Below are 22,212 nucleotides of genomic sequence, written 5' to 3'. Positions count from 1 at the left end.
CACAAATTAAGTTCATAATCTTTGAGATGCATGAAGTACGCTGCAGTATTTGAAATAAATGTATTTCTTTTAGAGTTAGGATACTCTGTAGTGCTCAATCAGAAAATAGTTTTCTAAAAGCTTCCAAAATTTTGTTTTTACTCCATTACCTATAGATGGCGTATTTTATTTTTAGATTTGAACTTTGATACTGAATAAGCATAAACTTAGGAAAAAGCATGGCCTAATGTTATAGTTTCAAATAGCTGCTTATTTTGTTCAGTATGAAAACCAATTGCCATTATTATTTTAATGACATAGATACCAACATGCATTTGAAAACAAATTAATGTTGATTCAAAGATTCTGTATAATTGAAAACATTTGTTTTAATCTTTTACAACCATTATGGGAGGGAGAAAAAATGAAAATACTTGCCAGTCTTGAAGTCTTTAAAAAATGGATTGGTTCAGAATTGTGGTTATAATTCTGTTTAATGTAAATAATTTGTGGCTATTGCAATGCCATGATCTTAAGGAACTTGCAAAGTTTTTCCTTGGATTTACATAAAACACCATTTTGATCTCAAATTTGGCTTTTGCCTCTAGTTAATTTGTCAGGTCTAAACACATGCCATTTCCTCAGCAACTGCAAACAGGCCTTTCATGTTAGGTCCAATACAACTCAAATCTACTCCTTTTACAAGTATTTTAAAGCTTGACTAGTATTGCTATTACTGTTTCATTTTGGGAGGGAAATTCATCCTAATTAGCATTTCTTTTAGAAACATTCTGTAGGTGATTCTTGGTTCATATTTAGGACACACCAGAAAAAGTGCACAATAATCATCTGGGGACTTACAAACACACTTGATTACCCGTAACTGCTGCCTGCTTCAGTAACGTCCCTTAGGTTCTTGAGAACAAAGCTAAACACCAATGTTCCATTCCATATGAAATAAAGTACTGTAAAATATTTGCCAGAATCAAAAATAACATTTTTGATGCTCTTGGAGAATTCACTTATATTTAAAGAAATCCAGTTGAAAATTAGTTTGAAGATATATAATGTGTTCATGAAGCAAAGAAAATAATCGTCCTCAAATTTCTTGATTTGTTGCTATTCCGACTTCAGATTTTTGTATGAGGTTCTTAAGATAGGAACATAACATTAGTTATTTTGCTTTCTCATATACAGTGCCATATGCAGACTGAAACTGAGCTCTCTCAGTCTATTAGTCAAATAATATTAGATCTAAGAGAAAAAGTCTCTTGTGTGTATGTAAGCAATGAATGTATTTTAATTGAGCACCCCAAGTTCTGAGTAGTAAATTGAAATTGTTGATTTAAGCTATTGGAGCATGCTATGTGATTAAGACAGTGAAGTGTTTTTTTTGTTTGTTTGTTTTTTTAAACAAAACGAAAACAAAAGGCTGGAATTAATTCCATGTCGATCTTTTTTTGTTATTCTTATGATAAACAGGTGTCAACCAAAATTCTATAGTTGTTGATCAAGTTTCAGTTACTAATTTATAACTGAGTACTTAGATGAGTTTCTACACTTGAAAATGGATTAGGAAAATTAATTAGAAAAAGTGGTTTTTTCTTTTATGTGAGTTTTCAAAACAAAATAAGAAAAATTTAACTTTAAGTTGAGTTCAACAAAGATGATGCAGATGGCCTCAAGAGCAGCCTAATCCCAGAACTTGCACATCCCTTGTGGAAACATTGACATTTTCATTAACATTAGGAAACCACCAAATACATTAATCCTGTCCAACTCTGCTGAATGGGCTAGACTTGGCATATATCTAGCCAGAAAAGGGAGCCAGAGAAATAAGAATATACCAGGGCTGCTCAGTCTCTAACATAAATATATTAATCAACTTATGGATATACTATAACCTTCCTTTTTTAGAAGTCAACTAGATTCAGGAATATGTCATTTTCAATGCTGTATTGGTTTAGGATATATGATTTTAAGATCTTCCAATGCTGTACTAAAACTTTTTTTTTTTTTTTTGAGAGAGAGAGAGAGAACGCATGCGAGTGTGCATGAGCGGGGGCGGGGGTGGGGTGGCTGGGAGGGGCAGAGGGCCAGAGAGAATTTTAAGCAGGCTCCATGCCCAGCGAGGAGCCTGCCCGCAGGCCTCGATCTCACAACCCTGATGACCCAAGCTGAAATCAAGAGTTGGATGCTTAACCCACTGAGCCACCCAGGGTGCCCAAGTGTATTAAAACATTTCAGTAAAATCATGGACTTTTTCTTTCATTAAAAAAAAAAAACTATATAAAATTGCATGAGTTTTCTTTATAATAAATACAACAATGAGTCACAAATTTGAAGCATTTAAATAGGCATTCTGGTTCCTTTTTTAACTTTCACATTAAACTTTTCAGTCATATTCACTCCAAATATATTTATGTTTTTAATACCAGTAATAATTAGACAAATCAAAACTTTGATTTTGATTCAGCTATTATCTGTAACTATTATTTATAATTAACTTTATATGTCATTCTTTTTATACCTTCTATATGCCTGAACTTTAAGCATTTTCTGTTTTAAATAATTTTGTTCACATATAATAATGTAACTTGTTTTTGATACTGAGTGACTTAGGTGATTACAATATAATCAACAGAATAGAATATTTTAAGGCTTATCAATGTACTCAACTATTTTAAATCTAATTCATCTCTATTTATTGCCAGTCTTTTAGCATCGTTAATTATGGTTTTGCATGTACTGCTTTTCTCAAATCAAATAATTTAAGAAGATAAATGAAGAAAAAGACTGGACAAAGAAATTTGAAGCTGAATTATAAATATAAAGCACGGTAGAGTAATTAAACTCTTGAGAAGCACTACTGATACAAGAAATTTTGTGTCATAACTTGTAGTCAAGGTTATAACTTTTAGTCAAGGTTATTTTTATTCTTATGAGAAACAAACACAGAGCTTTGCATATACCTTTTTTTTAATGGTCAGAGATGGCATATAATTTATCTTTCCCTTCCTCAAGAAATAAGCAATACAGTGTTTTCTGTGTATTAGCTGCCCAATAAAGAAATGACTGTTGAGCGAATAAAGATAGATGATGTAATATTTAATCAATATTTGAGTTTCCTTTTAATCAATTCAGTGATTAAAAATGGACAGAACTCTGAAATTGATACTTAATGCATGTTTCTTTCTTTCTTTCTTTTTTTAATCCTTGTAGTCACCTAATTATCCATGTTGATTGGGGATATAGTTTCTGAAAATTTTAATCTAAACTATCTACTTTAGTTAGTAATTTTACAAAACTTTTACAACAGTGAAGTTGACTACTTTGAGTTTACATTCTCTGCCATTGTGGGGGTGAAATAGAGATGAATAATTTGCACTGTTTAATCTGTTCCTAAGTACTCAAGTATTGATGTTTTAAATGAAACTACACAATATATAAATATATACTTGTAAAAATTTTTTTAGTAATATATAAATAGAGAGTAAAAGGTTATGTTCTTTTCGTGCATCTTAACCCATTCGACTTCATTAGGTAGCCTACTATCAAGGGTTTCAGATATTTCTTTTTGACCACTTTTTCATATGTATATAAACAACATTTGTACGTTTTCTCATTAATTCTATTTCAGCATTGATATTTAATATAGATAATAATGTAACATTTAATCATTATTGAGATTATATCTATAGAATTCCTTCTTTTATTTGATGGTGTTTCTTATCAGGTCTTTCTATAGCAGACTAATCCAATAGTTGGTCTTGTAATCTTAAAGTTAAAAAAGAAAAGGTTCCCTTTGAACCTCTGCAGGAATAAGTTCCACATCAGTAAGTATTACAAAACAATAAGCAAATGTAATAATATTAGTAGCAGGCCAGTAATCTCAAGGCAAATTCAGGGGGGTTTTTTGTATGGTTTTTAAAAAATTTTTTTATTCTCGATGGTGAGATCAATTTTTTGTTTATGTTACTAGTGACAGAATAATTCATTCTATTTTTCTATTGTGATTTCTAATAACAGTAGCAGTAAATAAAATGATAAAATAATTGGTAGAATTTCAGAATTAGAAGACATTCAGTCAGTCAATTATGAAGGTAATTTACTTCCAGGCTCTTGTTTAACAGACAACAAAATTGAACCCTAAAGTTAAATGATTTACTCCAGGTTGGTAGTGAAGTTATGACTGTGAATCATTCAAATCAAGAGTCTTTTCCACTGTAGCATGCACTGCCTTCAAGAAATATTTTAAAGATTTATTGAGTACTACATCTTTTATATTCCATTATGTTTACCAAATAAAAAAAGTGGGAAACAAAATAGTTTTCATTGTTTTCAGCTTAATAGAGACCATAATGATATAGCACATGTACATATCAGATTTTATGTTGGTGTCAAATGGTGGGGTGTTCTTAAAGATTTCATAACTGTATAGAATGATAGGAATGAACATCAGCTGTAATTAAAAGTCTAATATGACGATATTTACTTGTGGGAATTTAATGCAATGTAGCTAAGATTAACAACATTTCAAATGTCAGTAAATGTGTTTTTAAGGGAAAACATGCAAAAAATGATAAATCACCTCACAGAGCTACAAACTCTTCAGAAAATGGTTTACTAGTGACATCTGCTGGTGTAATTTGGTAATAAAAATAAAAGTATCTCCCGGAAATAATTTCATGGAAATTAAGCGTGAGACAAAGAATCTTTATGGGCAAATTGTTTTGTTTTTTTTTTAACTATCATTTACACTTACAATTTAAAAAAAAAATTGTGTTTGTGGGTTCCCCCTCTCATTGGCATTTGACCAAGTATATTATTCTAATAACAGTATTAAACTTTATACTTTCTTCTCCACAGTGTATAATTCCAGCCTGAACCTCTCTAATAAGTTGTGTATCACCTAAGTTGTTTGATATGGTGCTGCACTTTTTCCTCCTCCTCTTTCCTGAACCTTGCACATAACCTTGCAAATGTAGAGATTCAGTAACTACGATTGACTCTTACTAGATATTTATGCCATTTATAGGCTAACTAATAGAAAAGTCTGTGTGTACATGAGTTATAGGCATTATATTTATGCACGCTCAAAAATAAAAATGAGACTTTGTATTAGAGAACAATTTCTTTAGGAAGAGAAATGACTTTGTTTTTTGTTTTTTTCCTATGGAACAGATTTTCTGCACTATAAAATAATAGAGAAATAAAATACACTCAGTCCCTGGGTATTTTCTCTATTGGCACTTATTTCCTAGATGATTGTACTGTGGATTTAAGTTCTACTTATAGATGAATCACCCCTCTTCCTTGACCCCCAAACCTGTACAGCAGCCACTTGTTTCATTAACATTTCCATTTGTAGGTAACAGTCATCTCAAACTTACCATGTCCGAAATAAAACTGATTTTCTCCTCAAACCTGTTCTTCCCGTAGTCTTCCTCACTTCAGTAAACGGACGTTTTATCCTTTTGCTTGCTCAAATCAAAAATATTTTAATAATTTGTAAATTTTCTCTTTCTCTTGTACCATCAAGGAATTCCACCAACTCTATTTTTGAAATACCTTTGGAGTCTTACCACTTTTCTCTACCTCTACCACTTAATGACCTAGTCAAGCCACAATCGTCTTTCCCCTCCTAATTCACCTCTTTGCTGGTTTTTTTTTTTTTTTAAAGATTTTATTCATTTGAGAGACAGAGAGAGACAGAGCACAAACAGAGGGAGAGGCAGAGGGAGAGGGAGAAGCAGACTCCCTGCTGAGCTGGGAGCTGGGGCTCCATCCCAGGACCTGAGATCATGACCTGAGCTGAAGGCAGACGCTTAACCGCCTGAGCCACCCAGGCACCCCTCGCCTCTTTGCTGTTAACCTTGCCTTCCTGTGGTTTGTTTTCCAATGAGCAACCAAAGATTATCTTAAAATTTAAGACAGGTCTTTGTCACTCTTCTGCTGAGGTTTTGTTTTGGTTTTTTTTTTTTTACCATGCCTAAAGGGCCCTACCAAGAACTTTGGACCACTCCTTCCCTCCTCCACTGTGACTGTGACCTCCTTTCCTACCACGGCTTCCCTCCCCTCTTTTGTTCCAGCTACAGTAATCTACTTTGCTGTTCTCCTTCAGTGCCACGAAAACTCCTAGTCAGGAGCTTTGTGCTTGCTCTTCCTTCAATCAGATACTCTTCCCTCCATCCTGTAAGGCTTCTGATCACATCATCAAATTTCACCTTCTTGGAGAGGCCCTTCTGGATTACACTACCTAAGATAAGAAGGCCCGACCACATCTGTTTCTCCTCTTCCCCTGCGTCGTGTTTTGCCATAGCACTTATCACCACCAGATATATTTACTTGTTTTCCTCGGACCTTTCCCTGGCCCAGAATGTCACCTGTATGGAAACAGAGATTCTGTATTGTCCGCTGTTACCTCCTTAGATCTGAAACTAGTGCTTACACATAGTAGGCATTCAGTCAGTATTTGTTGAGGAAATCAGTGAGCCTTAAGACCTGAATGTAGAAAGTAATTTGATTTGCATTATAATAACTGGATCTGTTAAATAGTGAGGCCCCTTCTAATGGGGTCTGTTCTGTATAAATCTTTCTGTGCATACCATACTTTTTACATTTAACTCAGATTACGATAGTGTTTCATAGTTAGGCTAAGGCTCAGACAATACTCTTGGTATCAAAATGCAGGGCAATATTATTATTTTAAAGATTCTTTTTAGGGGAATAATTACTTTTTTGTTCTTTTGACATAGACATCTGACCCTCAATTACATTAACAGACCTTATACACATGAATGGAAAGAAGAATAGCCCCTTTTGAATTCAGGCTAAGACTTTATCAGTATGAAGTGCTTCCCACAGGGTTCTGCTGAAAGAACCAAACTTCCATCATAATGAAATTGCAAATTCATTTGTACATGCCCTTTTTTATTTGAAAGCTACTTTTTGATGTTTGGTCTGCAATTAGATTTATTGTTTAAGGTCACAAATATGCAATCCTGACTAGACCAAGTTGTCAGAATCCTTTATCTATTCAGCATTGCACAAAGATAAATGGCTATCTCTTAACAATAGCGTACCAAAGCCAAAATTTGTTCCCACTTGTATGTAATCTTTAATCAATCTGCTGCTTTCTGTTTTCCAGTCAGTAGACGCCTAGCCTAACCCGCTCACCACCCCACCTATCTAGAAATTGCCCAATTATGGGTTTTAAATTACTGAGAAACACTTCAGATGGAAAAAAGATAAGTTTAAGAATGTTAATGCTATAATTTTCTCATGCATATTTTTAGCTTAACATATGAATTCTTTTGCCTTTACCCTCATTCTGTGTGGGGTGAGTAATTATGTAGTATGTTAGCTAAATTCTGTGATTACATTTCTCACTGTTAACATGATCGCAAAGTAGATCATGTTTCTTAATTAAAATGAATTCTTAAGTGTTTTAAAAGATCTATGCACACGAATTAAATTCTTTTCTGAGATTCTGTGTATCCCCCAGTAAAAATATCTACATTTAGACTTGTTCAGAAGGACTTCTTATATTTTTATGCATTTCCTTTGTGACCTTTCATATAAAAGGTATACTGAGAGAGTTGCCCAATTAGATTTGAGGCTGTACTTTTTATCCAAGAATATCCAGTGTCTAAAATTAACATACATTTGAGCATCATTGTATCACCAATCTCTATAGTTTCTCCAAAGGATTCTGATACTAGATATACAACAATTCTTTAGTAACTTGATCATACTTATAAAGCAGGCCATTAAGACTAGTATAGTAATGTCCCCATTTTAAAATCTTGTTTAAATATTTTTTGCAGATCTGAGAATCTTTTTTTAATTGTCATGCAGTTTGAACCTTCCCCCAGTTAAAAGGAATACACTATTTCAGAAGGAGGTATAAGAGAAAACCACAGTTTTTAAGTCAGAGGAACTTTTTTTTTCCTGAATTCCGACTATTATTTATTTTGTGACCTCTTGGAAGTTGCCCGTTTTGGGGGAGGGGGCCTCTGCCCAGCTATAGAATAGAGAAATACTTATTCATAGAGGTGTGATATAATTAAATGAGACAACACATATAAAGTGCCCAAAACAATGCCCAGCAATAGTAAATACTCAATAAATATTATTTGAACTCCTGCCTCTGTGCCCTCCCCTTACCCCCACTCTGTTCCCATTGCTATGTTATCCATTCTGATTGGGCTTACTCAAAAGTTAAAACTGTTGAACTAAACTTGAAGCCTTTTTGTGCCTGCCAGCTCTACATTGCTCTGCATTCACTGAATTAATAAGTAGGGAGAAGTCAGGACCTTGAATTGATCTATTCATAATACCCAGCAGGTGTATGTGGCCTTTTCTTCTCAACAATTTGCTCCCCCAGGGATTGGGTAAAATGAATATTCCACTCTGAGCCTTCATTTTAAGTCCACATGGAGCCCTTAGAAGATATACTTAAATCTCTCTTCCACCTGCAAATAGGAGAGTTGAGCCTTAAATTATGTTAATTTGACATAGGAAATTTTAATCATCCTGTGTAAGATGGCTTGCTTGTTTGTTGCATTTGTACTGCTCAGATCACTGAGTCCTAAAAGTTTCACCTTTTAAAAGTAATCTGTTTCAGGGGCGCCTGGGTGGCTCAGTCGTTAAGCATCTGCCTTCGGCTCAGGTCGATCCCAGGGTCCTGGGATTGAGCCCCACATCGGGCTCCCTGCTTGGCGGGAAGCCTGCTTCTCCCTCTCCCTCTCCCCCTGCTTGTGTTCCCTCTCTCGCTGTCTCTCTCTCTCTGTCAAATAAATAAATAAAATCTTTAAAAAAATAAAAAAATTTTAAAAATAAAAGTCATCTGTTTCAGAATAAATTTTAATAGCTACTTAATATACTACTTTATATCTCAAAAATTGTTACTTTATCATAATTTTTATTGTTTTAGGTGCAAAGATGGTTTGAAAGGATTTACATTCTCTGCTCTTAGGTAAGTAGTTTATTTACCTTATGTTAAGAGAGAATTTGCAAGTTAACTTTTTCAAAAAGTAATATTATTGCGCATAATTACAATAGATGTTTATCGACTTAGTTTTCTAGCCCAAAATAATTGCAGGAGTCACAGTCACTTTTACGATATTTTATTAAAAGAGTCTAATTTATTGGATTTCTTTCCCCCTAAAAATCAGTCAATCAACAACTGTTTTTGGAGGTGCCTGGGTGGCTCAGTCGTTAAGCGTCTGCCTTCGGCTCAGGTCGTGATCCCAGGGTTCTGGGATCAAGCCCCACATCGGGCTCCCTGCTCAGCGGGAAGCCTGCTTCTCCCTCTCCCACTCCCCCTGCTTGTGTTCCCTCTCTCACTGTGTCTCTCTCTGTCAAATGAATAAGTGAAATCTTTGAAAAAAAAAAAAAATCAACAACTGCTTTTGGGACCTATTGTGTGCCTCATATCACTGGGTGTTAAGAAAGAATTAGAAGAACTCTCTCTTCAAGGAGCATTGGAAAAACAAAGCTACATGTGAATAATTACTGCAAAATTAAATACTGAATTGTGTGGTACCACATTATGGGCTTCATTAGGACAGGGCTCATGTCAGACACATTTTGAATCATAAGCTTCACTAGAGTCACTAGAATCTGCTTTTCACCCTGTATGCCATCTCTTGCCATAGTTATTGGCCGATAGTAGTAGATAGTGTAGAAAAGTTGGTTGGCAGCACTTCCATTGTATTTTACAGTTCACCAAGCATTTTCACATAGATTAGAAAATTTTCACAGCAGTTCTGTGAGATGGGTATTTTTATGCCCATGTGACGTGAGGCTTAGAATACTTAACTAATTTAATGTCACACAGTGACTGCATATACTTACTTGAAACCTAATGCTCTTCCAGTTTGTATTATAAATGTTGCCTCTTTTATTCTCCTAAGTACATATAGTAGATGCTTAGTGAAGATTAGGTGTGGAGTATTTATTATAAATATAGGAGGGAAAAATTAGGGTAGCCTTCGGTATGCTAGAAGATTTCATATGACTGTCTTTTTTAGGTTATTTTGAGGATCAAATGAGTTAATGCATGAAAAGTGTTTAGAACTGTGCATGGCACATAGTGCTCAAGAAATGTTGGCTATTACTGTTATTATTATTCTTATGGGGATAAGCCTTAAACTGCACTTGAAGGATAGCTTTAGAGAACTAGAAGGGAAGAGGAGGAACCTTCTGGGTAGAAGTGAATAATGTTAGCAAAAGTATGAAAATTATAAACATGAAATATGAGGTAAGAGTGGGAAAATCAACTTAATTGGTATGAAAAGCTTATTTTAGGGATCATAAGGTTTTGTGGGGTTTTTTGATTTTTTAAATGATGGTCAGAGCAGGGCCAGATTTTGGAAGACCTAAACAGAAAAAAAAGAAGACAAATTTGAATTTGATAAGATGGGCAGTAGAGAGCCACTAAAGGGTTTTGAGCAGGGTAGTTGACATTGTTTCAGAAATATTAGTCTGGCCACAGTATTTGGGACAGACATTGTGAAAGAGAGAATCAGAAGGAAGAAAGATGAAGTGATAAGGACTGGGATTTGGCGACAGTGGAGGATTAAAGAGAAAGAGGCAAAGTTGAGACTGGTGTCGAAGGAAATGAAGACCTACTGATTGATATTTTCCTTCTTCCTCTTTCCCTCCAATCCTTGCTACGAGCCAAGTTTTGAAAACCTAAGTACATGAAAAAAGGTGCTATTAACAGAAAATCAGATGGTGTGCAAGGAAGCTAGTTTGGGAGGGGACAAATTGAGTCCCCTGTGTGAATAAGAGTATCTTTGGTTGTGGAAACTCTGTGGTAACAGTAACTAAGTCATAATACACAGCGGTAATTTTTTCATATTATATTTTTCATTGAAAGATCATGAAACATTTCAGAAAATAACTTTTTGTTGTTGTTGCATTGAATGTGAAGATTCTATGTTATGTCAAAAGTTTATAACAAAACCAAAAGTTGGTTTTCCTAAAGAGAAAACTTTGCCTTTTCCCGTGTCTCTCCATAGGCTCCCAGAATCCTTACAGAAACTCAAAATGTATCCGATATTTTTGTGTCTCTTCATCAAATCCACTCAAAATAAGGGGCTGGATAACTATTTGCACTTAGAATTTACTCTGTATTATAGGAAAATATTCTGGAAAAAAATGGTTATTAATTCTTGCTAAGTTAGTAGAAGTTATGAGAACAGATAGAGTCAAAGATAGAGTCAAAGGCTGGGAACCAGTTCAGGAGCCTTATGGTATACCAAACCTGCATCAACATAGTTTAATACTTAGAAGTGTATAGGCAGCTTAGTGATTAAGAGCCCAGGCTTTAGAGTCAGACAGTTTTTTGGGTCCAAGTAATTGTTTTTGGATGTGGTCAAATGCTTTTTCATGCTAACTCTCACGGAAATGATGGCACCTACTTACTTCGTAGTGTTGCTATGAGGATTAAATGATTTAATCCTCTGTACTGTCCTGTCATATAGTAAATGTTCAGAAAATGCTCATTATTACTATATTTGATCATTCAGTATGTATTAATTAAATTTTTACTATGTGCCAGTCCCTGGGGTGTAATAGCAAAAGATGTATAGAGTCTCACAGACCCACAGTTTAATGGGAGATGCAAACTACTAATAAGGTGCTTCTGCTATTGGGGACTCATTGGGCTTTGATAGCACAAGGGAAGGATTGCTAACTCACTGCAGCTTGGGCGGGGACAGTTTCTCCAAGGAAGTGACCTCTAATCTGAGATGGTCAGTCCTGGCCAAAAGAGAAACAGTGTTATGAACAGTGTGAGAGAGATGATTTTATCTGTTCTAACATAGTTTTTGTCTTGTTTATAAAGAACAGTAGTACAGACCTTGAACTCTCCATGCACACCCATGATTAAGAACCAAATTCTTTTGGAATAACAGCTACTGAGACTGCACAGCTGCCACCTTGTGACAATCTCATTACATGCCCTTTATGATTTAATAAGCTAGATATTTTACCAAGTTTGTCCGAATGAGATGGGATACAGTTGTTGATAGTAATAGCTTGTTTCACCTCTCTTTTCTGAGTGTTTACATTTTCTTATTCTATTTGTCATAGGTCCCATGTTCCAGAACCTTAGTGTAGTATTACTGATCCCTTGTTTTTGTCTGCATTTTATGGTATTTTCTGAAAGTTCAGCAGGTAGAGTTCTCTTAAGAAAGCTTAGTTATTCTTTATAAGAGCAATGACTCATAGTGAAGGTACAAACAGCAAAAATGGAAAACTAGTAAAGGCTGATTGAATGATATCTAATGGTAGCAACTCTTTTTTTCTTTTCTTTTCTTTCTTTTCTTTCGCATTGTCTGGGAAAAAAATACTCCAGTTTTGATGAGATAAGAATAGTGTCTTCTCCCAGATATTAGGTTTTTCAGAAGAGAAATAACTAGATTAGAATAATATTGAGTTTAAGGTTTTCTAATGAAATTATGTGAGAATGCATGGAATCTTGACCATTTTATGATTCTCAGTCTTTAGTTTCCTCCATTTCCCTGAATATCTTTATATGACCTAATATTGCATTGCAGCTATTTTATGACTCAAAGTGACATGAGATATAACTTTATACTGAAAAATGAGAACCTCATTCAATTGTAACTATTAGTAGAATTTAGACAAAAAAATATAATTTTTTGATCAACTAGTAGACCCAAGTAAATATTTCACCTGCTTTTTTGTTTGAAAAAACTTCAAGGTGTGTAATATCTTTAAAAAGTGGTAACTTAGGTTAAAAGGGTGCATCATAAAAGTGTTATGCTGTATTTTACTTGGTTAATTTGATTTTAAAATACGTGCATTGTTGGGAAGCTTGGGAAGATGGTGGAGTAGCAGGACCCTAAGTTCACCCCATCCCATGTTGACAACTAGATATCACTCACATCGATGTAAATACGCTAGAGGGCAATCCAAAGATGGGCAGAACAAACTCCACAACTAAATGTAAAGAAGCTGCATCTGAGGGGGTGCCTGGGTGGCTCAGTCAGTTAAGTGTCTGCCTTCAGCTCAGGTCATGATCTCAGGGTCCTGGGATCAAGTGCCATGTCGGGCTCTCTGCTCAGTGGGGAGTTTGCTTCTCCCTCTCATTCTCCCTCTGTGCTTTCCCTCTCTCTTTTTCTCTCTCAAATAAATAAATGAACTCTTTAAAGAAAAAAAAGCTGCATCTGAGAGGTTACCAAGGGTAGAAACAGTGGTTGGGAGCTGCCCACAGGAGGGAGGGAGCTACGGGTGTAGAGAGGGGAAAGAAAACAGTCTCTCACACTAGGGATCCCAAACCATAACATCTGGCTTTGAAAACCAGAGGGGCTGAATTCCATGAGTTTGTATAAATCACAGGATTTGGAGTCTGGAGCTTAAAAAGTCAGCTGACTCAGCACTGGGCAAGATGGGAGAGTGAGTGATAGCTGGATCTTGCCTTTAAAGATACAGCAGCCCATAGAGAGGCAACATAGAAATGACAGTTTGCATAGTGCCTGGGACAAACAAGAGGAAGATATGTTTATACTGATTTTGAGTGTGTTAGGGGACTTCTCTGGGAACAAAGGAGGTGGCAGGCACCATTTTCCTCCCCTGCTGCCCAGCATAAACACAGGGCCACCTGTGGGCAGCACTGCACAGACACTTGCTACCTAACCTGCTAGCAGTGTGCCTTGCCCATGTGTTCTCCTGAGGACTGGCACACTCCAAGCATGCTGACCTCAGCCCTTAGCTCACCTGATGTCTTCTCAGAGCTCGCAGCCTGTGTCTCACTAACACCACAGAAAGCAAGCAAAGCCCACAACAGATACAGAGTCAATGAAGATGTCTGGACTGAAAGAAAAAGCGACTCAGACACAACACAAGCAACACAAACAGGAGATTCCCCTGAAGTGCCAGGTTCTGGTGAACAGGGGACACTATACTGCAGAGCAGTACAGGACCTCTTCTTCATGAAGCCATTACTTTCAAGAGCAGAAGGTGTAGCTGACTTTCCTAACAAAGAGAAACTGACACAGACAGACAAAATGAGGAAACAGAGGAATATGTCCCAAATGAAAAAACAGGACAAAATCACAGCAGGAGATTAAGTGAAACAGAAAAAAGTAAGATGTTTGATAAAGAATTTAAAGTAATGCTCATAAAGATAGTGGACTTCAGAAAAGGGTGGAGGACATCAGTGAAACTCTTGACAAAGAGATAAAAAATGGGTGCCTGGATGGCTCAGTCATTAAGTGCCTGCCTTCAGCTCAGGTCATGATCCCAGGGTCCTGGGATCGAGCCCTGCATCGGGCTCCCTGCTTGGCAGGAAGCCTGCTTCTCCCTCTCCCACTCCCCCTGCTTGTGTTCCCTCTCTTGCTGTGTCTCTCTCTGTCAAACAAATAAATAAATAAACTCTTTAAAAAAGAGAGAGAGATAAAAAATAATGTATCAGAGGTGAAGAACTCGATAAATGAAATTAAAAATACAATAGATGGAATAAATAAACAGTAGGCTACAGGAAGCAGAGGAGCCTGTAAGTGACCTGGAGGATAGAGTAATGGAAAGCAATCAAGCTGAACAGGTGAGAGACAAATAAATACTACATAATGAGAATAGACTTAGAAAATTCAGTGACTCCATCAAGCATAAGAGAGAAAGGGGGACAGAAAATGTATTTGAAGAAGTAATAGCTGAAAACTTCCCACATCATGGGAGGGAAACAGAGATCCTGATTCAGGGGCACAGAAATCCCCCTGTTAGGATTCAACCTAAGGAGGTACACACCAAGACACATAGTAATTAAAATGGCAAAAAATAGTGATAAACGAAGAATTTTATTTTATTTTATTTAAAGATTTTATTTATTTGACACAGAGAGAGAGATAGCGAGAGCAGGAACACAAGCAGGGGGAGTAGGAGAGGGAGAAGCAGGCTTCCCGCCAGGCAGGGAGCCCGATGCAGGGCTCAATCCCAGGATCCTGGGATCATGACCTGAGCCAAAGGCTGACACTTAACGACCGAGCCACCCAGGTGCGCCAGGAAAGAATTTTAAAGATTGTAAAAAAAAAAGATGGTTACATATACAGGAAACCCCATAAGGCTATCAGCTGATTTTTCAGCAGAAACGTTGCAGACCAGAAGGGACTGGTATGATATATTGAAAGTGCTCAAAGGGAAAAATTGGAAGCCAAGAATATTCTATCCAGCAAGGCTGTCATTCAGATTAGAAGGAATTTCCCAGACAAACAAAAGTTAAAAGAATTCATGACCACTAAACCAGCCCTACAAGAAATGCTAAGGGGGGCTTTGTAAGAGGAAAACAAAAATCATAAGTAAGAGTAAGAAAAAACAGGAAGTACAAAAACAACAAAAAAATAAGTATATCTATAAAAATCAGTCAAGAGAAGCACAAAATAAAAGGATGTAAAATATGATACCAAATATCTGAAATGTGGAGAGGAGAGGAGTAAAATTAAGCAACCATTAGCTGAACATAGACTGCTATATGCGGAAGATGTTATATATAAACCTAACGGTAACTACAAGTCAAAAACAGTAATAAATTGAATGAGATCTTGCCATTTGCAACGACGTGGATGGAACTGGAGGGTATTATGCTGAGCGAAATAAGTCAAACAGAGAAAGACATGTATCATATGACCTCACTGATAGGAGGAATTCTTAATCTCAGGAAACAAACTGAGGGTTGCTGGAGTGGGGGGTGGGGTGGGAGGGATGGGGTGACTGGGTGATGGATACTGGGGAGGGTATGTGCTGTGGTAAGCGCTGTGAATTGTGCAAGACTGTTGAATCTCAGATCTGTACCTCTGAAACAAATAATGCAATATATGTTAAGAAAGAAAAAAAGAAGAAAAATGTAGCAGGAGGGGAAGAATGAAGGGGGAGAAATCGGAGGGGGAGAAGAACCATGAGAGACGATGGACTCTGAAAAACAAACTGAGGGTTCTAGAGGGGAGGGGGGTGGGAGGATGGCTTAGCCTGGTGATGGGTATTGAGGAGGGCACGTTCTGCATGGAGCACTGAGCATACTAGCAAACAATGAATCATGGAACACTATATCTAAAACTAATGATGTAATGTATGGGGATTAACATAACAATAAAAAAATTTAAAAAAAACACTAATAAATTAAAAAAAAACAATAAGGAATCCAAATATTTTGCTAAAGAAAGCCAACAAATCATGAAAGAAGAGAGCAAGAGAAGAAAGGAACAGAGAGGAACTATCAAAATAACCATAAGTCAAGTAACAAAATGGCAATAAATACATACATATCAATAATTACTTTGAATGTACATGGACTAAATGCTCCAATCATGGCACATGATGACAGAATGGATAAAAAAGCAAGACCCATCTACATGCTGCCTGCCAGAGACTCATTTCAGACCTAAGGACATATGCAGACTGAAAGTGAAGGGATAGAGAAACATCTATCATGCAAATGGAAGTGAAAAGGTAGCCTGAGTAGCAAGTTATATCGACAAAATAGACTTTCATACAAGGACTGTAAAAAGGGACAAAGGACACTGTATGATCATAAACAATACAATCCAACAAGAAGATATAATAATTGTAAATATTTATGAATCCAACTTGGGAGCACCCAAATAAATACATAAAGCAGTTAATAACAAACATAAAGAAAATGATCAATAGTAATACAATAATAGTAGGGTACTTCAACACTTCACTTACATCAATAGACAGATCATTCAAACAAAATCAACAAAGAAACAGTGGTTTTGAATGACATATTGGCCCAGATGGATCTAACAGATATAGTCAGAACATTCCATCCTAAGACAGCAGAATACACATTCTTTTCAAATGTACATGGAGCATTCTCCAGAATAAATCACATATTAGGCCACAAAACAAGTCTCAACAAATTCAGAAAAATTGAAGTTATAAAAATACATCTTTTCTGACCACAATGGTATGAAACTAGAAATCAAGCACAAGAAAAAACATGAAAAGCACATAAATACATGGAGGTTAAATAACATACTACTAAACAATGAATGAGTAAATCAAGAAATCAAAGAGGAAATAAAAAATACTTGGAGAGAAATGAAAATGCAAACACAATAGTCCAAAATCTGGGATATAGCAAAAGCTGTTCTAAGAGGGAAGTTTATAGCAATATAGGCCTACCTCAAGAAGCAAGAAAAATCCTAAATAAACAACCAATCTAACCTTACATCTAAAGGAACTAGAGAAAGAACAACAAACAAAGCCACAAGCTAGTAGAAGGTAGGAAATAATAAAGCTTAGAGCAGAAATAAAGTAGAAACTAAAAAAACAATAGAACAAATCAGTGAAACCAGGAGCCAGTTCTTTGAAAAATCAACAAAATCATAAGCCTTTAGCCAGATTCATAAAAAAAGAGAGAGGACTCAAGTAAATAAAATTAGAAATGAAAGGGGAGAAGTAACAACCGAAGCACAGAAATCAAAAAGATTGTAGGAGAATGTTAACCTATGTCCCAGCAAACAAAAGTCCAGGACCAGATGGTTTCACAAGGGGATTCTACCAAACATTTAAAGAAGAGTTAACACCTGTTCTCAAACTATTCCAAAAAATAGAAAAGGAAAACTTCTTAATTTATTCTATGAAGCCAACATTACCCTGATACCAAAGCTAGATAAAGACACTACAAAAAAAGAGAAATACAGGCCAATATCTCTTTCTGAACATAGATGCAAAAATTTTCAACAAAATACTAGCAAACTGAACCCAACAATACATTAAAAATTCATTCACCAGAATCAAGTGGAATTTATTCCTGGGGTGCAAGGGTGGTTCAGTATTCACAAGTCAATCAATGTGATTCATCACATCAATAAAAGAAGGAATAAAAACCAAATGATCATTTTAATGGATGCAGAAAAAGCATTTTAGAATATAAAACATCCATTCATGATAAAAACCCTCAGCAAAGTGGGATTAGAGGGAACACCTCAACATAATAAAAGCCATAAATGAAAAACCCACAGCTAACATAATATTCAATGGTGAAAAACCGAGAGCATTTCCCCTAAGGTCAGGAACAAGACAAGGATGTCCACTCTCACCACTCATATTTAACGTAGTACTGGAAGTCCTAGCCACAGTGATCAGAAAAGAGGAAGGAAGAAGTAAAACTTTTTCTATGTGCAGATGACATGATACTATATATGGAAAACCTTAAAGACTCCACCAAAAAGCTATTAGAACTGATAAATGAATTCAGTAAGATTGCATGATAGCAAATCAACATATAGAAATTCATGGTATTTTTATATACTAATAAGCAACAGAAAGAGAAATTAAGAAAGCAATTCCATTTACAATTGCACCAAAGGTAATAAAATATCTAGGAATAAACTTAACCAAGGAGGTGAAAGACTTGTGTAAAAATATATAAATTATCTTTTATCAATGTTTTATAGTTTATATTTTATATATATATTATATATAGTTTATATATTTATAAACAATATTTATAAACATTGATAAAAGATGTTGCTGTTTCTACACAAACAAGTGGAAAGATAATCTGTGCTCATGGATTGGAAGAACAAATATTGTAAAAGTGTCCATACTACACAAATGTATACAATCTACAGATTTAATGTTATCCCTATCAAAATACCAACAACATTTTTCACAGAACTGGAACAAAGAATCCTAAAATTTGTATGGAACCACAAAGACCCCGAATAGCCAGAGCAATTTCGAAAAAGAAAAGCAAAGTTGGAGATGTCACAATTCCAGACTTCAACTTATACTACAAAGCTTTAGTAATCAAAACAAGCATGGTACTAGCACAAAAATAGGCACATAGATCAATGGAACAGAATAGAAAACCAGAGGTAAACTCACAATTATATGGTCAGTTAATCTTCGACAAAGCAGGAAAGAATATCCAGTGGGAAAAAGACAGCCTCTTCAACAAATGGTGTTGAGAAAAGTGGACAGCAACATGCAAAAGAATGAAACTGGCCCACTGGCTTACACCATACACAAAGCTAAATTCCAAATGGATTAAGGACCTAAATGTGAGACATAAAACCGTAAAAATCCTAGAAGAGAGCACAGGCAGTAACTTCTCTGATATCGGACATAGCAACTTTTTTCTAGATATGTCTCCTGAGGCAAGGGAAGCAAAAACAAAAATAAAACTATTGGGACTACATCAAATAAAAAGCTTCTGCACAGCAAAGGTAATAATCAACAAAACTAAAAGACGGCCTATGGGATGGGAAAAGATATTTGCAAATGACATATCTGATAAAGGGCTAGTATCCAGAATTATAAAGAACTTCTATAACTCGATGCCTGAAAAACAACTAATTCAATTTAAAAATGAGCAGACAAGATGAACGAACATTTCTCCAAAGAAGACATCCAGATGTCCAACGGACACATGAAAAGATACTCACCATCAGTGATCATCAGGGAACTGCAAAGCAAAACTGCAATGAGCTATCACCTCACACCTGGCAGAATGGCTAAAATCAACAACACAGGAAACAACAGGTGTTGGCAAGGATGTGGAGAAATAGGAACCCTCTTGCACTATTTGTGGGAATGCAAACTGATGCAGCCATGCTGGAAAACAGTATGGGGATTCCCCAGAAAGTTGAAAATGGAACTACCCTACAACCTAGTACTCACAGTACTGGGTATTTACCCAAAAAATACAGAAACACTAATTCACAGAGACACTACGTGTACCCTCTGTTTATTGCAGCATTATTTACAATAGCTAAATTATGGAAGCAGCCCAAGTGTCCATCAATAGGATAAAGAAGAGGTTTTATACACACACACACATACACATATACACACAATGGAATATTGAGCCACAAAAAAGAATAAAATCTTGCCATTTGCAACAACATGGATGAGCTAAAGAGTATAATGCTAAGCAAAATAAGCCAGCTAGAGAAGGACAAATACCGTATTATTTTATTCATATGTGGAATTTAGGAAACAAAACAAATGAGCAAAGGAAAAAAAATGAGAGAGAGAGACAAACGAAGAAATAGACTCTTAACTACAGAGAACACACTGATGGTTACCAGAGGGTAGGTGGGTGGGGGGTGGGTGAAATAGGTGAAGGAGATTAATAGTACACTTATCTTGATAAACACTGAATAATGTTGAGTCAGTGTATTATGCACCTGAAACTAATATAACACTGTATGTTAACTATGCTGGAACTAAAATAGAGAACTTAATAGAAGAATTTATTGCATTATTAAAGAAATGGCTGTCAGCATTTTCTTATAAAGGATAAGATTTTATTTAAATTTTGAAAAACATTATTTCAAATGATAAGGTACTCTCCAAAATGTATTTGTATATTAACAGAATCAGGATGGGTTTTTTTTCCTTATTGTCTTTTTCCTTTTATTTTTAAAGGTGAAAATGCCTCACATTGTGCTCTTTTCTTTAGGTTTATTGTAGGGAAGGAAGAAATTCCCACACATTCTTATTCACCAGAAGCAGCATATGCAAAAGTGGAACAAAAGACAGAGAAACATGAAGAAAAGCCAAGAAGATTGAATATAATTGCTCTAATCAGGAAACTTGTGGATTCAGTGTAAGTTTTTTATCTTGATATTTAGCACACTGTGTTACTGTTTTATATGATATTTGTACTTTGCCAAGGTGTTTTATTTTCTTTTCAGTAATGATATACATATATATCATATCTATCTTTTTTTTTTTTTTTACCAGAAACAGTGCATAGAGTTTTATAAAAGGCACATAATGGCAAGTCAGTGTTATTTATTATTTTTGTCTGGACTATAGACCAACATATGCCTTTAGAATAGATTTATATGAACTTGTAATAGTTTTCTATGTCAAACTAGACACAGTTGTAGGAGGCTAGAATGGGGAACTTTAGGAAACAGGTTAATATGTGCTAATCAAATATTCCAAATGTGGAAAGGAGAAAGAAAAGTTCTGGGGCACATTCAAGAAGATAGAGGAATAATAAGGAGCAAACCTTACATAAATGTTTTTTGTAAGAGTAGAAATTTTCAGGGCTTTGGAAATGGAATAAAACATCTTTATTTGTATATTATACAAAGAAGTCTGAATTTCATACAAATAGTATTTGGTTTTTTTGGTTTTTTTTTTAACTTTGTCCTTTTTTTGTTGTTGTTATGTTAGTCACCATACAATACATCATTAGTTTTTGATGTAGTGATCCACGATCCATTGTTTTCGTATAACATCCAGAGCTCCACGCAATATGTGCCCTCCTTAATACCCATCACTGGGCTATTTCAAGTATAGGAATTATACTTCTATATAATATTAAAATACATCTATAATTAATAGAAAATTTAGTGATTTAAAATTAGAACATCAGTTAATAAAAATAATCTTTGTAGTGATATTTTAGAGAGTGTTGAATGAATAGCCAATATAGAAAGTTAGGGATCAGTTATGGGAAGCTGAAGCCAATAAATCAGACCTTAGACTCTCATTTCACCCCTGCTGGCTTTGTGACTTTGGGCAAGTGATTTAACCACTCTGGACCCTAAAGTCCTCATCTGTTAACTTGGGTTAATGATCTCTGTTATGGAGTGTTGCGTCCATTAAATGAAATAACATGTGAGTTGCCTCACGTACATGAGCACAGAGTAGGTGCTCAAAATTTTTACTGTATTTAAAGACTTTGTCTTCATTTTAGTATACAGCACATACAGAAGGTAAGAGGGAGGGAAGGAATAACAGATGGCAGGAATAATTGTGGTAGTAAACTTTTTAAAAAAATTTATGTATATCCTTTTTTTTTATCATGATAAGTGCACTCCTTAATCCCCATCACCTGTTTCACCCATATCCCTAACTACCTCCCCTCTGATAATCAGCAGTTTGTTCTCTGTAGTTAAGAGTCTGTTTCTTGATTAGTTTCTCTCTTTTTTTTTCCCTTTGCTCATTTGTTTCCTAAATTCCACATATGAGTAATACGGTTGAATATTACTCTCTGTGTGTGTGTGTGTGTGTGTGTGTGTGTGTGTGTGTATACCACCTCTTCTTTATCCATTCATTGATTGAAATGGGCTGCTTCCATAATTTGGCTATTGTAAATAATGTTGCAATAAACATAGAGATCCATATGTCCGTTTGAATTAGTGTTTTGTAATTTTTGGGTAAATAGCCACTAGTGAGATTGGTAATGAACTTCTTAATTCTTAAGCAAGT

General features: G+C 35.5%; 1 protein-coding gene across 1 annotated transcript in view; it reads left to right on the top strand.

Annotated features, from left to right (window-relative positions):
• LOC144379885 (transmembrane protein 135-like) overlaps window positions 1-22,212 on the top strand; it is a 98,320-nt gene that overhangs the window by 52,392 nt on the left and 23,716 nt on the right. The window contains exons 2-3 of the mRNA XM_078060539.1: window positions 8,918-8,959; window positions 20,447-20,593. Of these exons, the coding sequence (XP_077916665.1) occupies window positions 8,918-8,959; window positions 20,447-20,593 (189 nt within the window). The remainder of the gene's footprint in view (window positions 1-8,917; window positions 8,960-20,446; window positions 20,594-22,212) is intronic.

Source organism: Halichoerus grypus, chromosome 13 (genome assembly GCF_964656455.1).
Source record: "Halichoerus grypus chromosome 13, mHalGry1.hap1.1, whole genome shotgun sequence".
NCBI lineage: Eukaryota > Metazoa > Chordata > Mammalia > Carnivora > Phocidae > Halichoerus > Halichoerus grypus.
Note: the sequence above shows the minus strand (reverse complement) of the source record. Positions and strands in the feature narration are given on the sequence as shown.